General features: G+C 36.2%; 1 protein-coding gene across 5 annotated transcripts in view; it reads right to left on the bottom strand.

Annotated features, from left to right (window-relative positions):
- Herc2 (HECT and RLD domain containing E3 ubiquitin protein ligase 2) overlaps positions 1-19734 on the bottom strand; it is a 207631-nt gene that overhangs the window by 117151 nt on the left and 70746 nt on the right. For 4 of the 5 annotated variants that reach the window (XM_026400487.2, XM_026400485.2, XM_026400490.1 and 1 more), the window contains 10 exons: positions 17526-17754; positions 17283-17407; positions 16154-16332; positions 11417-11601; positions 9959-10114; positions 9099-9284; positions 4210-4380; positions 3732-3835; positions 2433-2583; positions 133-347 (listed from right to left, as the gene is read on the bottom strand). In XM_026400487.2, coding sequence (XP_026256272.1) covers positions 133-347; positions 2433-2583; positions 3732-3835; positions 4210-4380; positions 9099-9284; positions 9959-10114; positions 11417-11601; positions 16154-16332; positions 17283-17407; positions 17526-17754 — 1701 coding nt within the window. The remainder of the gene's footprint in view (positions 1-132; positions 348-2432; positions 2584-3731; positions 3836-4209; positions 4381-9098; positions 9285-9958; positions 10115-11416; positions 11602-16153; positions 16333-17282; positions 17408-17525; positions 17755-19734) is intronic. The other variant, XM_026400489.1, reaches the window with a different exon arrangement.

Raw genomic sequence — 19734 nt, 5'->3', positions numbered from 1 at the left:
ACAGAACCAGTTTCTTACCTCAAAATACTTTTAATAATACACAAAAACTGTGCTATTCATAAAGGCATGAAAGTATTCATACGTCAAAGTTCTCAGAATACTGAGTCAGAAGTTGGGGAAGGTCTGGCTTACTTTCACATTGTGGTCCTGGATGTTATTGTCTGCAATGGCTTGCAGGAATGCCTGGGAATGGTCACCAAGAGCCCGTCTGTGAGAACAGAGTCGGGATTTGCTGGCAGGTGTGCCCCCAGGAGAGCTGCAGTGGTCCTCATCTTTCTCCTCATTGTAGCTATAGTGGATCTGGCTGGTCTGTAAACCTCCAGAGAAAATGGATGACTGAAGCCACTCTAGAAAATGCAGGAGCAAGTATTAAAAAAGGAACTTGATTGCACTCTTCAGAAACAAACAAACAGGGGCTGGGGTTGTGGCTCAGTGGCAGAGCGCTTGGCGAGCACAGGCGAGGCACTGGGTTGGATTCTCAACAGCACATAAAAATGAATAAATAAAATAAAGGTATTGTGTCCAACTACAACTAAAAAAAATTAAACAAACACCACTGAACTGAATGCTCAATTTAGGTGAAATTCAGCATCAGGTATAAGAAAGAATCAATCCCCAGTACCAAAAAATAAATAAACCTGAGCCTAACACCTAAATTTTTTTCTGACCTCCTGTCTTGCCATGTTATCAATGCTGAGTATGCAGACAGGGGGAAGAGCATAGCTGAACAGTATCTATAAAGAACATCCTTAGGGTAGGATAATATTATTAGAGTATTTATAAGGTAATAAGAACAATAGAATATTTTAAAACAACACAAAACTTTGAAAAGGAAAGATCTTAGAGATGGGAGACCAAATGAATTGGAAAGAAGAACCTGTGTGCAGTACAAGATACAGAAATGACAGGTTCAACAAGAATATGCCATCTGTTAGAGCCGACAGGAATACTAACTATAACTTTTATGACAAAGGGAAGAAAATATACCCAAAAAGAGTCAGAATATATATCACTATGGATTTTTATTAATGATTTAGGTTAACAGAGTATTGTTTCAAACACACAGTCAAATCTGAGAAGCACTCAGAATTCTTTCACTGAACATTTAGATTTAAGGCATTCAGGAGCATCCCACCAAATGACTGCATTAACTATTATAAAACACAAATCTGATCCTGACTCTCCATGGCTCTATTCAGAACACTGGGAACGCCTCTTTATCCCTCAAAGATATGCTTCAGATCTGATTCTGCAGTGGATTCAGCCCCCATCCACCAGGGCCCATAGCACTATTTACTCTTTCTACCTTGGAGTTTCCCATTCTCACTCTCTGATGATTTGTGGGAAATTCATCCTCCTCTATTATGACCTGTCTGAAGGAGGAATGCAGGCAAGCACAGTGAGAGCATGGGCCCAAAGGACTGCTCCACAGGGGACCAAGTAGACACCAAGGTCATCCTCAACAGATGTCCACTCTGACAAAAAGCTAGTGACCCCATCCTTCTCAACAGTGACCCTTATGATCTGTGTTTCTCCCCAGAATCTCCCATACCTAGTTCCAGGACTGCTGCCACTGTGGAACCTTTCTTCAGCAGAAGCACTTCTAAATGCCTCCATATCACCATTTACCACCCTGTTTTCTGACCCACTTAGCAAGTTGGCTCAACATCAAACAAGCAGCTGAGAGTGGAAGCATATCCTATCCATCTCTGCATTCCTAAAGCCCAGCATGGTAATTGATATGAACAACTAACTGTTCAACACATACTTGCTGGAAGGACAGGTGCACAGAGGAGAAATATACAACTACATGAAAAAAAAAGGTTAATTCCATCATTGGAGATACAGTTTCTCTGTATCTCCAATGATGGAATTAACCTCAATATTTCAGATGTTGCAGAAGCTGTCAATCCAAAATGTATCTGACTTAAGTCTGGTAAAAATGCAATTCTTAAACAGAAGGCTATTCCTAATAGGAACAGCCAATCCACACCGTGCAATTTAGAGATAATGGTTTTATTGGACCCATTTGCCACATGCAATACATGAGACTAGTCAGAAGACAGACATTCCTGCACACTAGCTAGCTTTCCTGAGGCCATAGACCATAAGACAAAGGAAAGCTAGGGCTGGGGATGTGGCTCAAGCGGTAGCGCGCTCGCCTGGCATGCGTGCGGCCCGGGTTCGATCCTCAGCACCACATACCAACAAAGATGTTGTGTCCACTGAGAACTAAAAATAAATAAATATTTAAAAAAAAAAAAAAAAAAAAAAAGGAAAGCTATACCTAACTAACTGGTGGAATCTCATTACCCTTATTATTTTTCATCAGCAACAGCTGATTTTTACCCCTCTCCTATCCTTAATGACACTGATGGCTCAACTAAAATAAAATAATCTGATTGGTTAGCAGAAAACAAAGTTTTTCTTACTGGCACATTCAACCTCCACAGGAGACAGCGGTGTGCTCATTGCTAAATAGGAAGCATGTAATCCAAGAAGGAGGCCCAGATTCCTCTCTGTGTCTATCAGTGGTGAAGAAAGACTTCCCAGATCTGGTATGGTAACCACTTCTTGGTCAGGCTGGAAAAAATTTAATTGCAACATCAGTCTGAGAAAACAAGATTAATTTAAAACATAAAACCTAAAAGAACAATAGTTTATGTACTCAACACATTCCTGAGCCATGAAGAGGGCAACTGGATGTTCTGGGCACCCTGTTCCTATATTCTACAATGATTTTAATACCACTATGCTCAAGTAACTAGATACCACAAAAGACCCACACATCCTAGAAAGCAGACAACAGACACACCAATCTATGGGGAGGTGGGGGAAGAAGTACAGATAAACAACTTAGCTAGAATATCCCTTAGGAAATTAAATAGAGTTTCCACAGTGATTATATACAATGCTTCAGAAAACAGTGAATTGATATGTGCATAAAGAACTCAATGAGAAACAAAATATAAAAGTGTTACTATAGGTTAGTAAATTGTGACCACTTGTGGAGGAAATACTTAATTCTAATAAAAAGCAAACTCATTAAAAAAGAGTTTATTTTTATTTCATGTAAAAATAATCTTAAATTTTTCCAGTCACATCAGACAGTTTATAGTTTTCCCTTTCATAAAATGCTTTAAGCCCTACCCTACAATATTTACTGAATTTTATTAAATCTGGAAAGCCAATCCCAATATATAAAGTCCAATCCTCAGAAATCTATGGGAAAGACCTACTTCTATCCTATAGAATTATGCTCCTACAGTTCTTCCCCAAAATTACATAACTCGGTATATTAAACCATTCCAAATTTCTACCTAAGTTTACACAACAAAATTTTAAAGATCAAAAGTTAAACTCCTTTTTTGTGGAATAGTGTCTATATTTCTTACACATTGACAACTTTAAAAATAATTTTTCAGGGCTGGGGTTGTAGCTTAGTGGTGAGATACTGGGTTCAATACTTAGCACCACATAATAAATAAATAAATAATATGAAGGTATGTGTTCATCTACAACTTAAAAAAAAATTTTAAAGTTTTCAAAACCAACAGATCATAAATCTTGAGTGTAATTTCATTTACAAAAAACTTCTAACCAATCTTCATGTTTATCACTCAACTCCCCCAGAGGGCCCAAATATGAGTACTTCTGACTAAAACTCATTCTATCACAAACACACAGAGGGCCTCCCCAGACGTCCCCCCATCACTCCTGGAAGGTCTCACCTCCAAATACTGGCCAACACAGAAAGCATGCATTGATTCCCGTGTGTCTTCAAACTGCAAAGCAGCTTCTAAAGCTACCACTGGGTCTTCACCTACAAACTGAGCTGAAACAAAAAGGAAAGGAGCACATGATTTCAATGCAATGTGCCTAGACAGCTATATAGAAATAACAAGCAGGTTAACACAAAAGTGAGGGTTACAGAGCATAATTATCTCTCACTCTCTCCCAGGACTGCCTGGACCAAAACAGAAAATGGGAACAAATTCCAGTAAGTATTGGAACAAAATGATAATGCACAGAACTTCTTCAAGTGGGCCTGAATTTGTTGATAAGATAAACACTAAAAATCACAGATAAATGAAAACATGTAGAGGCTGAAGAACAGAAGAGATCACTTATAAGCTGACCCCTCTGCTTAAAACAACACGTTATTAACTTTTAACCATGAAAGACAAAAAAAAAAACATACAGCCTTACCAAGAATACTATTTCCTGTTAATGACTGTGTCTGGAAGTCCTTTATGTCATACACCTTCCCATCAATCACAGTCCAGAAGCCTCCATCTTTATTGTGGTTCTCCAAATCAGCTTTGCGTATAAGTGTCACTTCCTCATTATTTCTACAGTTCTGACCTGTAAAAAATGACTCTGCATATACAGAAACCAAAAATCAATCAATAGATCAACAGTCAAATGAAAAACCAAACAGAAAGAATAGAAATTTTAAAATTTACAATTGTAATTGGAGAATAACTTACTCTTTCTAAAACTAACACTACAAACAAATTCTATTAAATACAGAATGATATTTTTAAAAACTTACTCAGCAGGGGTATCAAATCTGGCTATGTGCCAGGCCACAGAGGAAATCTCAACTGATTTCAAAGACAAAATTAAGAGCCTGTACTGGCTATAACATAGTTAAAACTAGAAACTGGGAAAAATAAAAAATAAAAATTGTCCACATATTTGAAAATTATAAAATATACTTCTAAGTAACCCAAAATTCTAAGAAAATAATGGCTATGGAAATTAGAAAATAAGTGATAATGAAAATATTATCGATCAAATCTTGGAATAAATAGCTAAAGGTATACTTGAGGAAGGATATTTACATTTAAATCTATATTTTAGAAAAAAAATAAAATCTAAAATTTACTTTTGAGTTAATAAACATCAAATTAATACAATTCTACTGATTGATAATGGCACTCAAAAAAAAGTAAACTCTGATTGGTCACCTTTGAAAATGCTAGGACACCAATTCAGTATTATTAAAAAATGGTTGGGTCAGGGGGAATCAAACTTGGATCATATCCATCCTATACAAATTATACCTAAAGTTAACCAAACAGCTGAGAGCAAAGCTGTCAGGGGCTGACAGTGGGGGAAATAAAAAGTTAGTCTTGAGTGGGTAAAGAGTTTGTTAGGGAAAATGAAAAAATGCTACAGATGAATAATATTATTGCATAACAATGTGAATATATGCAATGCCACTGAAGTGTGTGCTTAAAAATGATTAAAATGAGCCAGGCCCAGTGGCACATACCTGCAATCCTAGCTAAGACAGAAGGATTATAAGTTCAAAGCCAGCCTCAGCAACTCTGGTGAGCAAATCAGAGAGACCCAATTTCAAAATAAAGAACAAAAAAGGTCTGGGGATTTGGCTCAGTGGTTAAGTGCCCCTGGGTTCAATCTCCAGTACCAAAAAAAATTTTTTAAATTTTAAATGGTTAAAATGGTCTGGTGTGGGGATGCATGCTTGGAATCTCAGGTACTTGGGAGGCTCAGGCAGGAGGATTGAAACTTCAAGGCCAGCCTGGGCAACTTAGAGAGACCCTATCTCAAAACTGAAAAAAGGCTGAGGATGTAGCTCAGTGGTAAAGTGCCCTGGGTTCAATTCTCAATTCACTTGCACATGTGCGAGCACGAGCGCGCAGTTGCACGCGCACACACACGCGTGCACACACACGCACACACACACAAATTAAAACAGTAAATTTTAAGTTACACATATTTTATTGCAATTTAAAAAATAAAAGTTTAATTCCACCCCATCCCTGACCACTAAAAAAGAATGTTCACAAAGAAAACTACAGGCCAAGATAATTATATGGCAAATTCTACCAATCTAATACACACCCTTCCAAGAAAACAAGAAGAAAGAACATTCTCCAACTCCCTCTACAAGATGAGCATAATCTTGGTAATCAAAACCTAAATGTCTATTGTTTTTCTGTTCTCAGATCGATCAACTACTTTCTCCCCTGCCTAGCTAACATTCTCGGATAAACAGATTGTCAAGAAGTGCTAAAAGCATGGGAGCTGCCCTCTTCCCACATTACAGCTTCCTTAGAACAAAGGGGTACTGGTTATCAATAACTTATATGGTATTTCAAGAAAAAAAAATAACAGGCCATAGAAAAAATTATAAGGAAAATGGCAAACACAGATGCAAAGAAATTCAGAAATATTACAAACACAGATGTAAAAAGTCTTTAAAAAATAGCAAACTAAGATCAGCAATAAATATTTATATGACCAATATTATAACCAAGATAGTTTCATTCCAAAAATAGAAGAGTGATTTAATGTTTGACACATTAATAGAAAAAGGAAACTTTAAAGATCATCCTGAGTTACAGAAAAATGCTGGACAAAATTTCACATCCAATCATAAATGAAACTTCATCACAAAACAAAAGCAAAAGGAAACATCTTTAATATTTAAAAAAAATGTACAAAAAGAATCCCACAACAAACATTGTATGCCATGTGTGAAAATGAAAAGCATTTTCTCTAGAAAACTGCCTTGTTTCCTAGTAGAAATAAAACAAGGATGCACAGTGCCAACATTTCTACTTGACAATTTATCTAAGGGCCTGGCAAGTGCAGTCAGTCAAGAAGAAAATAGCTGTAAGTGACAACAGACACAGGTACAGTCACTTGACCTAGACCAAGGTAGCACTCCAGAAAAGTGACCAAGAACAAGCCTTTCACCCAAAAGTGCTTGCACAATAAACCCTATCTCAAAACTTCCACAAAACCCAACTCTAAGTGTGCTATGACTCCAAATGTGAAAGTTAATATGCTAAAACTTGTAAATATAATGTGTAAGAAGATGTGGATAGAGAAAAGACTTCTTAGAGCACAAAATGAACAACCATAAAAAGATTAACAAGTTGGATTTCTTAAAATTAAACTTCCATTCATCCAAAAACACCATAAAAATAGATGAATGGATAAAGAAAATGTGGTATATATACTCAATATATATACTAATGAAATATTAGTCAGGATTAAAAGAGAATAAAATTGTGGCATTTGCAGGCAAATGGATACAGCTGGAGAATATAATGCTAAGTGAAGTTAGCCAATCCCAAAAAAACAAATGTGGAATATTTTCTCTGATTTAAGGCTGTTGACTCATAATGTGGTGTTGGGGGGGGTGAGGGGCGCCATGGGAGGATTAGATAAACTCTAGATAAGGCAAAGGGGAAAGGGGTGGAGGAGGCAAGGGGCAAGGAAAGATAGTGAAATGAGATGGACATTATTACCCTAAGTACATGTATGAAGATACAAAGGATGTGACTCTACTTTGTGTACAAGAAGAGATATGAAAAATTGTGCTCTATATGTATAATATGAATTGTAATACATTCTGCTGTCATATATAACAAATTAAAATTTTTAAAAAATGAAAAAAAAAACATAAAAAGATCAAAAAGAAAAATCTATGCAAGAAAGAGAGCCAAAAGCTTATATCCAAATGTACAATAACACTATGAAATATTAAAAAAGAGAAACAGCCAGATAGAAAAATGGGTTGAAAGCTTGAGCTGACACTTCACAAAACAGAACATTCAATTGGTTAACACAACACATATATAAAGGTATTAACCCTTATTAATAATCAGGAAAATGCTTCTGAACATACAGCAAAGATACCAGTGCACACCCTCCAGAATGCCTAAAACAGGAAGCACTGACAATGCCAGGTCTGGGTGTGGAGGTAGAACTGCAAGAATCCTCATGCTTTGCAATATAGATGAACATGGCCATAACTATAGGAAACTGGCAATCTACAGTAAAGCCTCCTCTACAAACCAGCAATTCTACCAAGCAACAAACATGTCTAAACCAATTTTTATCAACTATAACCTAAACCTGGAAACAACTTATATTTCCATCAATAAGTAGAATGAATTAATTGTGGTATACTCAAAGATACACTACATATAGCAATAAAAGTGAAAAAAATAAATGGCATGATGAAGCTCAGGAACTAAATGCTGAGGCAAAAATCAGACACCAGTGGACATGTACTGTAAAATTCCATGTATATAAACTCCAAGAACACAAAAAATTAAAACTATGTTGTTCAAGAACACAAGCTTAGATAATAAAATGATCCTAAGAAATAAGGGGACAATGCCCCCCCTACCTGGAGAGAGACATGTTGTAGGGAGACAAGGCAGTGTTTGGCTGAGTCCTGCCATGTTCCACATTTAGCCTGCATGGATATAACTTAGTTTTCCCTACTTTTGTGTTATATTTCATAATTTTTAAAAAGTCTTTAAAATTAGTAAAATGCTGATCAAATTAAATGCCCTCAGTCATATTAACTATAGAGACAAAAATAACATGACAATTTAAGTTCACTCCTAAACAAAAGCAAACGAATGCTGAAAGTAAAATTGTATTTAAAGTAAAAAACTACATTTGATAATCCTAAGGCTGTTTTCCTTGGCAAACTGCCATCTCTTGTTTTAAGTTCCTATGTGGTAAAGATGAGGGTCTAAAACATAAGAGGAAAAAGCCCACTCAGCTGGAGCTTTCATTTTTTAGGAACCATGATTTAGATTAATTCTGAATCCAAGAAACAAGAACTAAGGATGGTGACTTACATTTAAAAAAATGCCAACACTCTAGCTTTGGGACATCGAGGTTTCACATTAATTTGGAATGCACTACAGACAGTGTCTACAAGAAAGCACTCATTGAAGCCAAATAACACCAATGACTTTGGGATGGGAAAGTCAGCCCAGACCAATTCCTGCCTCCTGAGCTGCACCATGTCTAACCACCTCAACAGTATCTTCTGGAGACACCTTCCAGGAAAGGGCTTTCCAGTACTTTCTAAATAGTCCATTTTAGGACTTAACAACAATTACTAATACAAGAGACTTCCTTAAATGCAACCCAAATCTCTCCCAATTTAGATTATCTTCATTTTCCACCACCACTGCCATCAGTGGAAATGGCAAATAATCAGTCTTCCTTTGTAAAATGTAACAGAAAGACAAGAAGGAATTAGATAAAGATAAAGTTTTCCTCAGTGAAAGTCCTAAGTTAAGATGCCATACCCATTATGCCAGGCCAGGCTAACTCTTCATGATCATCCCGTTCCTTTCCTGGAGCCAAGTGGTTGAAGCGATCCAGGTGTTCCAACAGGCCACCCAGAAGAGGAACAGCTCCAGCCTCTTGCATGAGACCAGCATTTTTACTGAGAAGAAGCACTATAGAAACTACTAGTTCTGGAAGGAGAACACCTATATTTAAAAAGAAATTTAAAAGGCATTAAAATTTAAAGTGCATATCCTATAAAAGCTATGCAAAACCTTACTCTATGTTTAAATTATAAGTCATAAAATAAGGAATGCATGTCTTTTCTGTAGGATTATTTTATCTTTTATTTTGAAAGAGGGATATAGCTACCAAAAAGAACCCTCAAGTTGAATTTTTTTTCAAAAAAATGTTTCAAACACAGAATTATGAACTATAGTCTTTCATTCAAAGAAGTAAATGTTTAACACTATGTTTACCATCAGAAAAAGAGGGACTCAAAAATAATGTTCTAACCTTATTTAAAAAAAAACATTAAAAAACACTAGGCAATTTTAGAATGTATTATGATTTTGAAGGGGGCAACGAATTTTTATGTTGCCCAAATAAAATTAAACAATTATCACTGAGCTCATTATTGAAGTGTTAAAGTGATGTTATAAATCTAAACCACCAATTATATTTAAAGGGTTATGATTCCCCTATCAGATGGCTTAACACACAACAAATTGCCAAAAACTAAAAAAAAAAAAAAAAAAGACAAGAGGACCAGAAAATTTATACAATAAATACATGCAATTTTATCTGGAAAAGGTACATTTTAGTGTTCAACAATCTCCTAAAATAAACATTTGCCCATAGGCAGAAGTAAGATAGATACCTGTGAAGTCCCCTTCTACAATGCAAGCCACCTCTGCAAAGTGTCGCCAGCTAGTAGAAGCAATGCTAGCTGCCACAGGCAGTATATCACCAATGTGTGTGCACAGAAGAGCTGTGTACTTTTTCAGCAAGGAGCCAACACCCATTAACTCAGGACCTTGAAGAAAGATTTCAAAATTTTCACTATTAAAAATTTACTCTGCAAACAAACTGCTCTACTATTTTACTCTCAAGTTTGTATTTTTTACCTGAAATAATTTTCCCAAACAGGAGTCTATGAACCCTTACTCCTTGGCTTGGTTTGGTTTTCTTGTTTTGGTTTGGTTTGGTTTTTGGTTTCTGTGATACTGGGAAGCAAACTCAGGACTTTGCGCAAGTAGGTAAGCACTCTATCACTGAGCTACATCCACAATCCTTCCTTCCTTTCTTCCTTCCTTCCTTCCTTCCTTCACTTATTTAATTAGTTAGTTAAGTCAGTCAGTTAGACGGTTTTAAGTTTTAAAACAGTATCTCAGTAAGTTCCTTGACTCCTCTTTTTATGTCATATAACATGAGGGACAATGAATCTGATTATGTTAAATTTTATACTCTATACCACAAAATACCTAGAAATTTGGGTTTATAAATACTAAAGTCATAATTTATATATTTTTAAAATTTTTATATCTAATACAAAAATGTTTGTTTTCCTAAGGCTTGTAAATTATTCTCAATGAACAAAGCTAGGCATTTTTCAGTCTCATTAGAACCTTCAACTTTCTGCCTACATGGTTATTAATAGCTTTTTAGCCTACAAGACAGTCATCTCTTTCAGATCATAAATCTACATATTTCCATCACTGACACTGCCTAACTCCTTTCAAAAAGTAACTAAGTTATAAAAATATTAGCAAAAGCAGCACATCTTTCTAACCCTGGCAGAGAGGCACCATGTCCCATAGCACTTACGCATCATCCTGTTGTCATCCTCAGGGATTACCCCAATTCTGCAGACGAGAAATCTTTACACCCAAGACTTAATTCAAAGTCTAACAGCTATTAATTATCCAGAGCTATCCCTGAAACTCAGTCCTCCTCCCATTACACCCAGCTGTCGTCCCTGTGTGGCATATGAACAGTCATTCTGTCACTATTCAATTCCCATGTCATGTCAGTCACCAAAATTTGACAAAATGTGAAACACATCTGACAAATCTTTTGTAAGAATAAACTGAACACAAAGGCATCTATGTATTATGTCTAAAGAATTTAAATGTTAAGACAATGAAATAAAATATATTGATCAGTCTGACACAAAAATGTTAGGTCAAAGAAAGTAGATGCAAAATGAAGGTACCAAAACGGGTGCATTTTATAGTACGAGAATAACACATCTGCACATACAGAACAAGCATGTCAAAAGCCTAAATTTAAAAAGCCTAAAAGACACAAAGATTCTTTCACATTTTAAGTAACTTACTAGAAATATCTGAGGTTTGACCAATACTTTCTCCTGGATAAAGTTTACTGATAAGTAAACGTTGAAAACGCAGTAACAAATCCAATGAAGCAGATCGTTCACGACTGTGTTGCTCAAAGTCCAGACACGATGAAATTCGACGAGCAACATCTTTCAATCTGGCTACAGTCTGAGAAGCAATGTTTCTATGCAGAGGAAAAAAAGGTTTGCAAATTAAACAAATTATTTATGTTAAAAAGATGGATGGGGGATAAATCATGACATAAGCTAATATCAGAAGCACAGAACATATATGCAGGTCACCTCCAGCTGGCTACCAACCCCAAATGTGTCAGGTATATCTTCAAGAAGCACAAGCTTAGTCAAAACTGAGCACAGGAGCAAAGAAGATTCAAAAGATACAATGCCCCTTTGCTTACCAATGTGCTTCAGATCTTCGTGGAATGGTCCAATCTGAAAGCAGATCTTACTCAAAAAGGAATACTCCTATACAAACTTTTGGAAGAAAAACTGGCACTTTTTGTTTAAAGCTACATTTCAAATATATAAACATGATCTACTCTTAAAGACAAGACTTGCGTGCATTGCTGTTTCTACCTGACCAGCACGGGCAACATGGGGCAGGTCATGTGGAGGGTAATCAGGACACAGAGAATATGAGAAAGGAGACCAAAATAGGTTCATAACAGGTGCCCAAAGAACATGGCAGCAAGGAAAGTGGCATTAACTCCAATCCCAACTGAGCAATGTGAATTAAGCCATGAGCATGAGCCATCAGCAGATGGGGAGAAAGGACAAAGATCATGAGTTTCCAAGAGGTTCCATTAGAAGAACAGTAAAGTTTCTGATTCCATAATGCAGAGTACAAAGGAACAAAGGTGAGGAGAACAAGACACAGAAGCAGGAAGGGGATACTGAAGGTAACAGAGGGCCAGGCTATTAGGACTAGATTCTGCAACACCAAGATACTGAGGTTTTGAAAGGAAAATGACCTCTGCCACAAATGTGTTCAAAGAAGGTAACTCTTAGGACAGGGTGAAAGCAAACTAGAGGGGATGAGGGAGAGGGACCCTGCCACACAGCAACAGTCTCAAACAATAAGCAAACTAGGACTCGATCTCTGGTACTGAGAATAAAAAGGAGAGAGTAGATTATTGAAGTCAGAATTCAACAGAGGGGAGAACAATTGAAGTAGGGCCTGGTTCCAGGGCTGCCACTGAACCAGATATATCCCACCAGCCCCACCCAAGCCAAGAGTGTGTGTGGCTAGGCTGTACAATACATTTCACTGCCACTGCCACCAAAAGACAGACCTGAGGATCTCTGCATAACACCAAGGTCAAGGACATGCTTTTGGCTTTACTTCTTTAATTCCTAATATGACAGTAGATTTGTTGAGAAGAACTATCAGTGGCACCTGCCCCATGGTTCACACCAGGAAACTGTCAACAGTGTAAATGAGGACAGGAGCAGGAGACAGACACAGTCAGTGGCTAGAAGTCCCACAGCAACTTGACTCACACCCAGACTGCCTATGAAGGAGCAATGCATCATCCTTGTCACACAAAATAAAGATGAGCATGCACTGGGGTTGCCACTGCCATCTGACCTCAACTTTCAACTTCGCTACCCAATAACCTACCCTAACATTGAAACAGAAGAAACAAGTCTAGAATTTGGCTCTTATGCTATACCTAAAGAAGCAAGATAGTAACAAAATATCATAAATATTTTAACTTATTTCCTTATCATAAAATTCAAAATCTAATTCCAGTAGGGTTCACCAAGTTAAAAAACTTTACTGCTCTTTGCTTTTTAATAAAAATGGTACTCTGGGAGCTGAGGATGTGGCTCAGCGGTAGAGCACTTGCCTCGCATGTGTAAGACCCCGGGTTCAATCCTCAGCACCAAATTAAAAAAATTAAATAAAATAAAGATATTGTATTCAACTACAATTTTTTAAAAAATGGTATTCTGTGGCTCTCTGCCAGTGTTAAGAATGAAGAATTATTCTCAAATCTATTCCCAGCTTATGTTTGGCAAGTAGTAATTTCTTCAACCCAAGTTTTCTATACACTAAAGGACATGAAATGTCTCCAAAATCTCTTTCATCTTTAGGCTGAAAGAAATACATATAAATATCCAAATCTACATATAAATATCCTCCACTCACCAACATGCAAGTAAATAAAATTATATCTATCCACACAAATGGAGAGACACGTTGTCTATACTTGTGAAGAGCCTGGATCATTGGTGTTCTGTTAATAAAAAGGCTATGAATACATTTTTCTTTTCCAATTCTCTAAAAATTTTTATGAGGCAAAATTTACTTCTATACTTAAGTTCTGGTTTCATGCTTCTTAAATAGCAACATTTTTATTATAAATCTGTTGTGGAACCAAAGAACTGTACAGGACCCCAGATGCCACAGAAATGAAAAACACATACTCAATAGAAAGAAAAATAAAGAAAATGGACTGTGAGGATAGCACAGAACTAGATAAACAACACCAGTAGTGTCGTGTGTATAATTTGAAATCTTCTATTAGTCATATTAATAAAAGTAAAAAGGAACATGAAATTAATTTTAATAATATATTTATTCCATGTTATGATTTGGTTAAGTATCCCTGAATGTTCCATGTGTTGAAGACTTGGTGCTCAGTTTAGTGCTAATAGGAAGTGGTGGAACTCATAAGAGATGGGATCTAATGGAAGGAAGTCAGCTCATTGGAGACATGCCCTTGAAGAAGATATCAAAACCCTGGCCCTTCCCTCTCTCTTTCTCTTTGCTTCCCGGTCATCACGAAATGAGTAGCATCCTCTGCCACATGCTCCTTCCATGACATACCACCTCACTATAGGCCAAAAGTAAGAGAGTCAACAAACTATGGACTGAAACAATGACCTTCTTTCCTTATAAATTGTCTCAAATATTTTGTCACAGTAATGGAAAGCTAGCACATCCCAACATGTTAAAAATGGCATTTCAACATGAATTAATGTAAGAAAAAAACTATGGACATATTTTACAATGCTTTGTGTTTTTGTTTTTGTTTTTTCATAGTAAGTCTTCAGGAGCCATTGGGTCTCTAACCTATGTAGCATCTCAATTTGGACAATTAGATTTTCATTTAAAATACCTGGTCCACACTTGATTCATAAAATGTATAGTTAGAAAAAGTAGATACATATGATTACTATCCCAAATAGACTTAAAAGTTCTGAAAAAGGAATAAATTTTTAAATTTTACTTTTAATTAATAAAAGGTAAACAGATAAGATATTCAGCCACAATGGACACATTTCAAATGCTAATCAACTGTGGTGAATGACAGCCAAACTGGACAGTAGAGGGCTAGCCAAACCAGTTTCTGCAGGTCCAATGAATACTCTTGAATACACAAGAGAGAAGAAACACTGGTCTCCCCTTAGAGAACAAGAGATCCACAATAGGAAACTAGCACTAGCCCTCTGCCAGGGACATCAATGGCCCATGACACACACAACTCCTCAGTAAAGAAAGAGGCATTCACCAACTTAGCACTTCTGGAAAAAAAAAAACTTGCTTTAAAACTTCTGCATAGAACTTTATATCTTAACTACCAAGCACTTAAACACCCATTTTCTCATCTGATCCTGAATTAACTCTGAAAGTAAACACAGCTCTTATTCTTACTCCCACATTCCCATGCTGCACAGAGGTTCACCTGCCAAGTTTACAAGTAGTTATAACTAAAATTTTCTAAGAACAAAGCCCAAGATATTTCTATTACCACAAACTATGTACAGTCAATTCTCTATTTTAATTTGTTAAATTAAAAGGTCAGAATGTAGAGAATGCTGATGAAAGAAAATGAGAAAAAATTTCAGAAAAAACATTTTTCAAAAAAATGTTTACTAAAACCGAAGAAACGCTAGAACTAAAACTTCCTCTTTCAAAATGTCACTACATGCCCACTAAATTCTACTGTAGGGATCAAGCCAAAGGACCCCCCTCCTCTGAGAATAGGTAGGCAGAGCAGCAGCCACTGCCTGGGTCTCTGCTGTGCACTCAGCTGCCTTATCCAACACACCTCGGGGTCTACTTTCTCTGGAAGCAGAAAATATAATAAACTAGGAATCTAAGTTCATGTATAGCAAAGTTTTACTAAATACAGGTACAATCTTTTTTTTTTACTTTCTAACAAATATCTTTTATAAATCATGTTGGTTTTTTTGTTCTTTTGAATCACCTTTTTTAGCCAACTCTGTCTGACCACTTTGGCTCTTTCCAAGATTAGCCTCTTCTAACAGTCTGAATCTCTTCCTGATCTAGCCTTCCAAAATAATGTTCACCACTTTCATTTACTCTGTTTTTAAAAATTGTCTTACGAAATAATATACACAAATCTATACTTTACAAAATTAGGCAGGATACAACAAATTTTTAAAAACAAATTTTATCATGACAGTCTCAAATGCATCTAACCATTGTCAATGCAGATATGACTCTTTTTATGTGTTTACTGCACACTTCAAGTTCTCTTCCATAAAAATCCTTAGAATCTCCTCATACTCTCCAACCTCTCCTCTCATCTATATTTATAAGTCTGTTCTTTACCCTCAAATCGACACTAGGTAATTTTCAGAAAAATTTTCAGCAAACACATTCTTGAAATCTTAGTACTAGAGTTCACTAAATTACATGAAAATGATAACTAATTAAAACATTATGCAGCTAATACTATTTACCTAAGAAGCTGCTGTATGAGCTGAACCAGAGGCAAACACTGTTTGCCAGAAGATTCATAGATCCCTGTGTTAATAAGGTCTTTGTCCAACGGAGTCCTACTTCTATGGAATGTTGAGGCATTTGCTTCCTGTTCATCAATTTCTTTTTCCTTCTGTGCTTCTTTTTTGGCTTCAATATCCTGTAACTCATGAAACAGAAATTAGTGACCAATGATCTCATTAGTAGGCATGAAGGAATGCTAGGCTGATCCCTGACTCCACTGTCCAGCTATCCCAGCCTCTGTGAGGAAATGCACACATTTGGTGACACTGGCACACACACCTCATCAGAAATCCCATTCAGTTGCTCAGTTTCTGTAAAATTTGCTCAGTTTAAGTAAAATCTCCTAGAATTCCCGTACATGCTGGTTCAAATGTAAATGATAAAGCCACTCAGGGAAAATATAAACACAGGCTCACCCTAGGACCCAGCAAAATTCACTCCAAAGTTTTTAACCAAGGGGAAAACATATGTTCACTAAAGAACTTGTACTAGCATGATTACAGAAGCTTTACATAATCAAAAACCAAAAACAATCAAATGTCCTTCAATAGAAGAATGAATAAGCCAACAGTAATGGAATATTTCTCAATAATAAAAACAAACACCAATACATGCAATAATATGGATGGATTTGAGGCAAAACAAAGAAGACGCAGAAGAGGAAAGAATCTACTACATGATTCTATTTCCTACTATACGATTCTATTTATGTGACATTCAGAACAGGCAGAATTCATCTAAACTAAGGGGCAGGGAGTGTCCTAACTAAAAGTGTAAATGGGCAAAGATCTTTCTGAGTGATGGAAATGATCTATGTGATGAAGGAGTAGCTGTCAATTTCACTAAAACAGACCCAAGTGGGAGCACTTTTTCACACTTAAATAATGGTTTATTTGTTTTCAATTAGAAGATAAGAATTTTATGTTAAGAAAATACTTAAATGTGACTAAAAATTTTGTGTTTTACTTCCTCCAACAATTCTGCAATAGGTCATGATTTCTATACTTGTGAGTATAGTAGTGTCAACCCCAGCTCACTACCAGGTAAAATTGCCCTGTTAGCTACCATGCATTCCAAGAGCTGTACCTGGATTTCTGCAGTAATTGCTGCATTTAAGGCTGACTCTAATCCTCCATCAGCCATCAAGCTGCCCACAAGCAGATCAATCATGAATCGACGACCTGGACTTATATTCACTTCATTGCCTGAAACTAGAAAAGAAAATTGTTTTTTTCTGCCACTTTAAGTAAAATCCCCTTCTAAACCCCTATCTGAACTCCCCTAACCCTCCCTATTCCTCACCCAAGCCCACGCCTTGCCCAGGCACACCTGCACAGGGCAGGAGAGCAGAGAGCGCCCGAGCCCGCTCCTCAGCTGTGGGCAGTAGCACAGACCAGCCACTCTGCAGCACAGCCTGGGCAGCTGACTGCACGGTGCTCAGCACACCCGCACTGCTTGCCAGGGTCACCACAGTCTGCTTCAGGCTGTTCAAAAGGACACTGCCCAGACCTAAACCAAGGAATTCCGGATCAACCTGGTGACTAATGGCAGCATGCAACTGAAAGGAGAGAAACAATTTTTACTTAGAATGCTTAAAAGGAAACAGATTTCAAAATCTTATTATATACCAAATAAAACCCAATCTAAAGTATTATTTAAATAAATAAAATTAACTTTTCAATATAGGCTGGGTATCCCTTAGCCAAAACGCTTAGGACCTGAAGTATTTTGGACCTGGGTGTTTTCAATTGTAGAATATTTACATATTTACATGAGATGCATTGAGGATGGGACCTGAATCTAAATATAAAAATTGAAAATTAGGTTTCATATATATCTTATACACATAATCTGAAAGTAATTTTTACAATATTTTTAATGCTTATGCATAAAACAAAGTTTGCACACAATGAAGTTTCCACTTATGGCATCATGTTGACACTCAAAAAATTTCAAATTTTGGCGTATACTGGACTTTGAATTTTCAGTTTTGGGATATTCAACCTTAATATGGTTTGTTTGTTTGTTTTTTAAGTTTATGAGAAAATTGCTCATTTTCCCCTTTAGACTTTTTTTTTTTTTTAAGAGAGAGAGAATCTTTTTCTTTTTCTTTTCTTTTTTTTTTTTTTTTTGGTAGATGGACACAAAACAATGCTTTTATTTTTTTATGTGGTGCTGAGAATCAAACCAGAACACCTGCTAATTAGAACTCTGAAGGTAGAAAGGGTGAGTTTAGGTTTAATGCATCCTTACCAATGAAGGAAGGAAGATAAGTTAATTTTTGTAGACTTGTTTTTTTAAGCTATGAAGAAGTGAAGGCACTGATGTGAGACATTTCATAAGAATAAATTTTTGGGGGGATAATAGGGGATAGGAAAGGTAGCAGAATACAATTACTAACTGGGCATTATGTAAAACTGTGGATGTGTAACCGACGTGATTCTGCAATCTGCATTTGGGGTAAAATTGGGAGTTCATAACCCACTTCAATCTAATGTATGAAATATGATATGTCAAGAGCTTTGTAATGTTGTGAACAACCAATAAAAAAAAAAACAATAAAAAAAATCTTAAAAAAAAAAATTTAACACAGCTATGCATACATACATAGAAAAACTTAAAAAATCAGCAGAGAATAAACAAATAAACTAACAAAACTCAGATAACCTAAAAACCAAATCCTATTAAATTATCTTAAGAGAGGTTGAAGTAAATATATTTTTTTCAGACTTTCTGCCTCATATATCCTGATGAAAAAAATTATAAATCTCAGCAAAACAGAAATGAGTAGAATCTAGTGGGGAGGGAATGCAAGCAAAAAATGAGAAAATAAATTGGTTATTTAAAAAAAAAAAAAAGACTACATATCTGTGTAATTATAGCCTCCTAAAAGTGATAATCAGAGGGAAGTTAAAAAATAAATATAGCATTTAACCAATCCTAAGAAGTATCTTTTTTTTTTTTTTTAAGTTTGAACATCTGTAAAATCAGAATGTGTCTTACAAATTGCAATTGGAAACAATTCTTTCAGAGGCACAAAAAACTAACACTGTGCCTTGGACCTAATATAATGGAACAGAACACCTGATAATCAGAACTCTGAAGGTAGAAAGGGTGAGTTTAGGTTTAATGCATCCTTACCAATGAAGGAAGGAAGGTAAGTTGATTTTTGTAGCTTTTTTTTTAAGCTTTAAGCATTTTCACTATGAAGAAGTGAAGGCACTGCTCTAGGGAACTGAGCTTACTGCACAGAGCTTCCACAGTCCAGAGGAGAGATGGCTAGCACTAGTCTCTCAGCTAGGAACCTACTCTCTCTCTCAACCACCTTCTACCTCACCAGTCATTTCTCCATCTACAACAGTAGTAAATTCAAGACTATCCCCCACCAACAAATGCCAAGAAGTTCATGGTAGCAGAAATAACACAATCCATACACACTCTTACCTGCATGCAAAGACTGACTTCCAGGATAAACATAAAATGACCAGATCAAATTTTAACATTACTCCATCATAATTACTTCTAAAATGCTTTAAAA

The sequence above is a fragment of the Urocitellus parryii genome, chromosome 6 (assembly GCF_045843805.1).
Source record: "Urocitellus parryii isolate mUroPar1 chromosome 6, mUroPar1.hap1, whole genome shotgun sequence".
Classification (NCBI taxonomy): Eukaryota; Metazoa; Chordata; class Mammalia; order Rodentia; family Sciuridae; genus Urocitellus; species Urocitellus parryii.
This window is presented reverse-complemented; position numbering and strand designations above follow the sequence as displayed.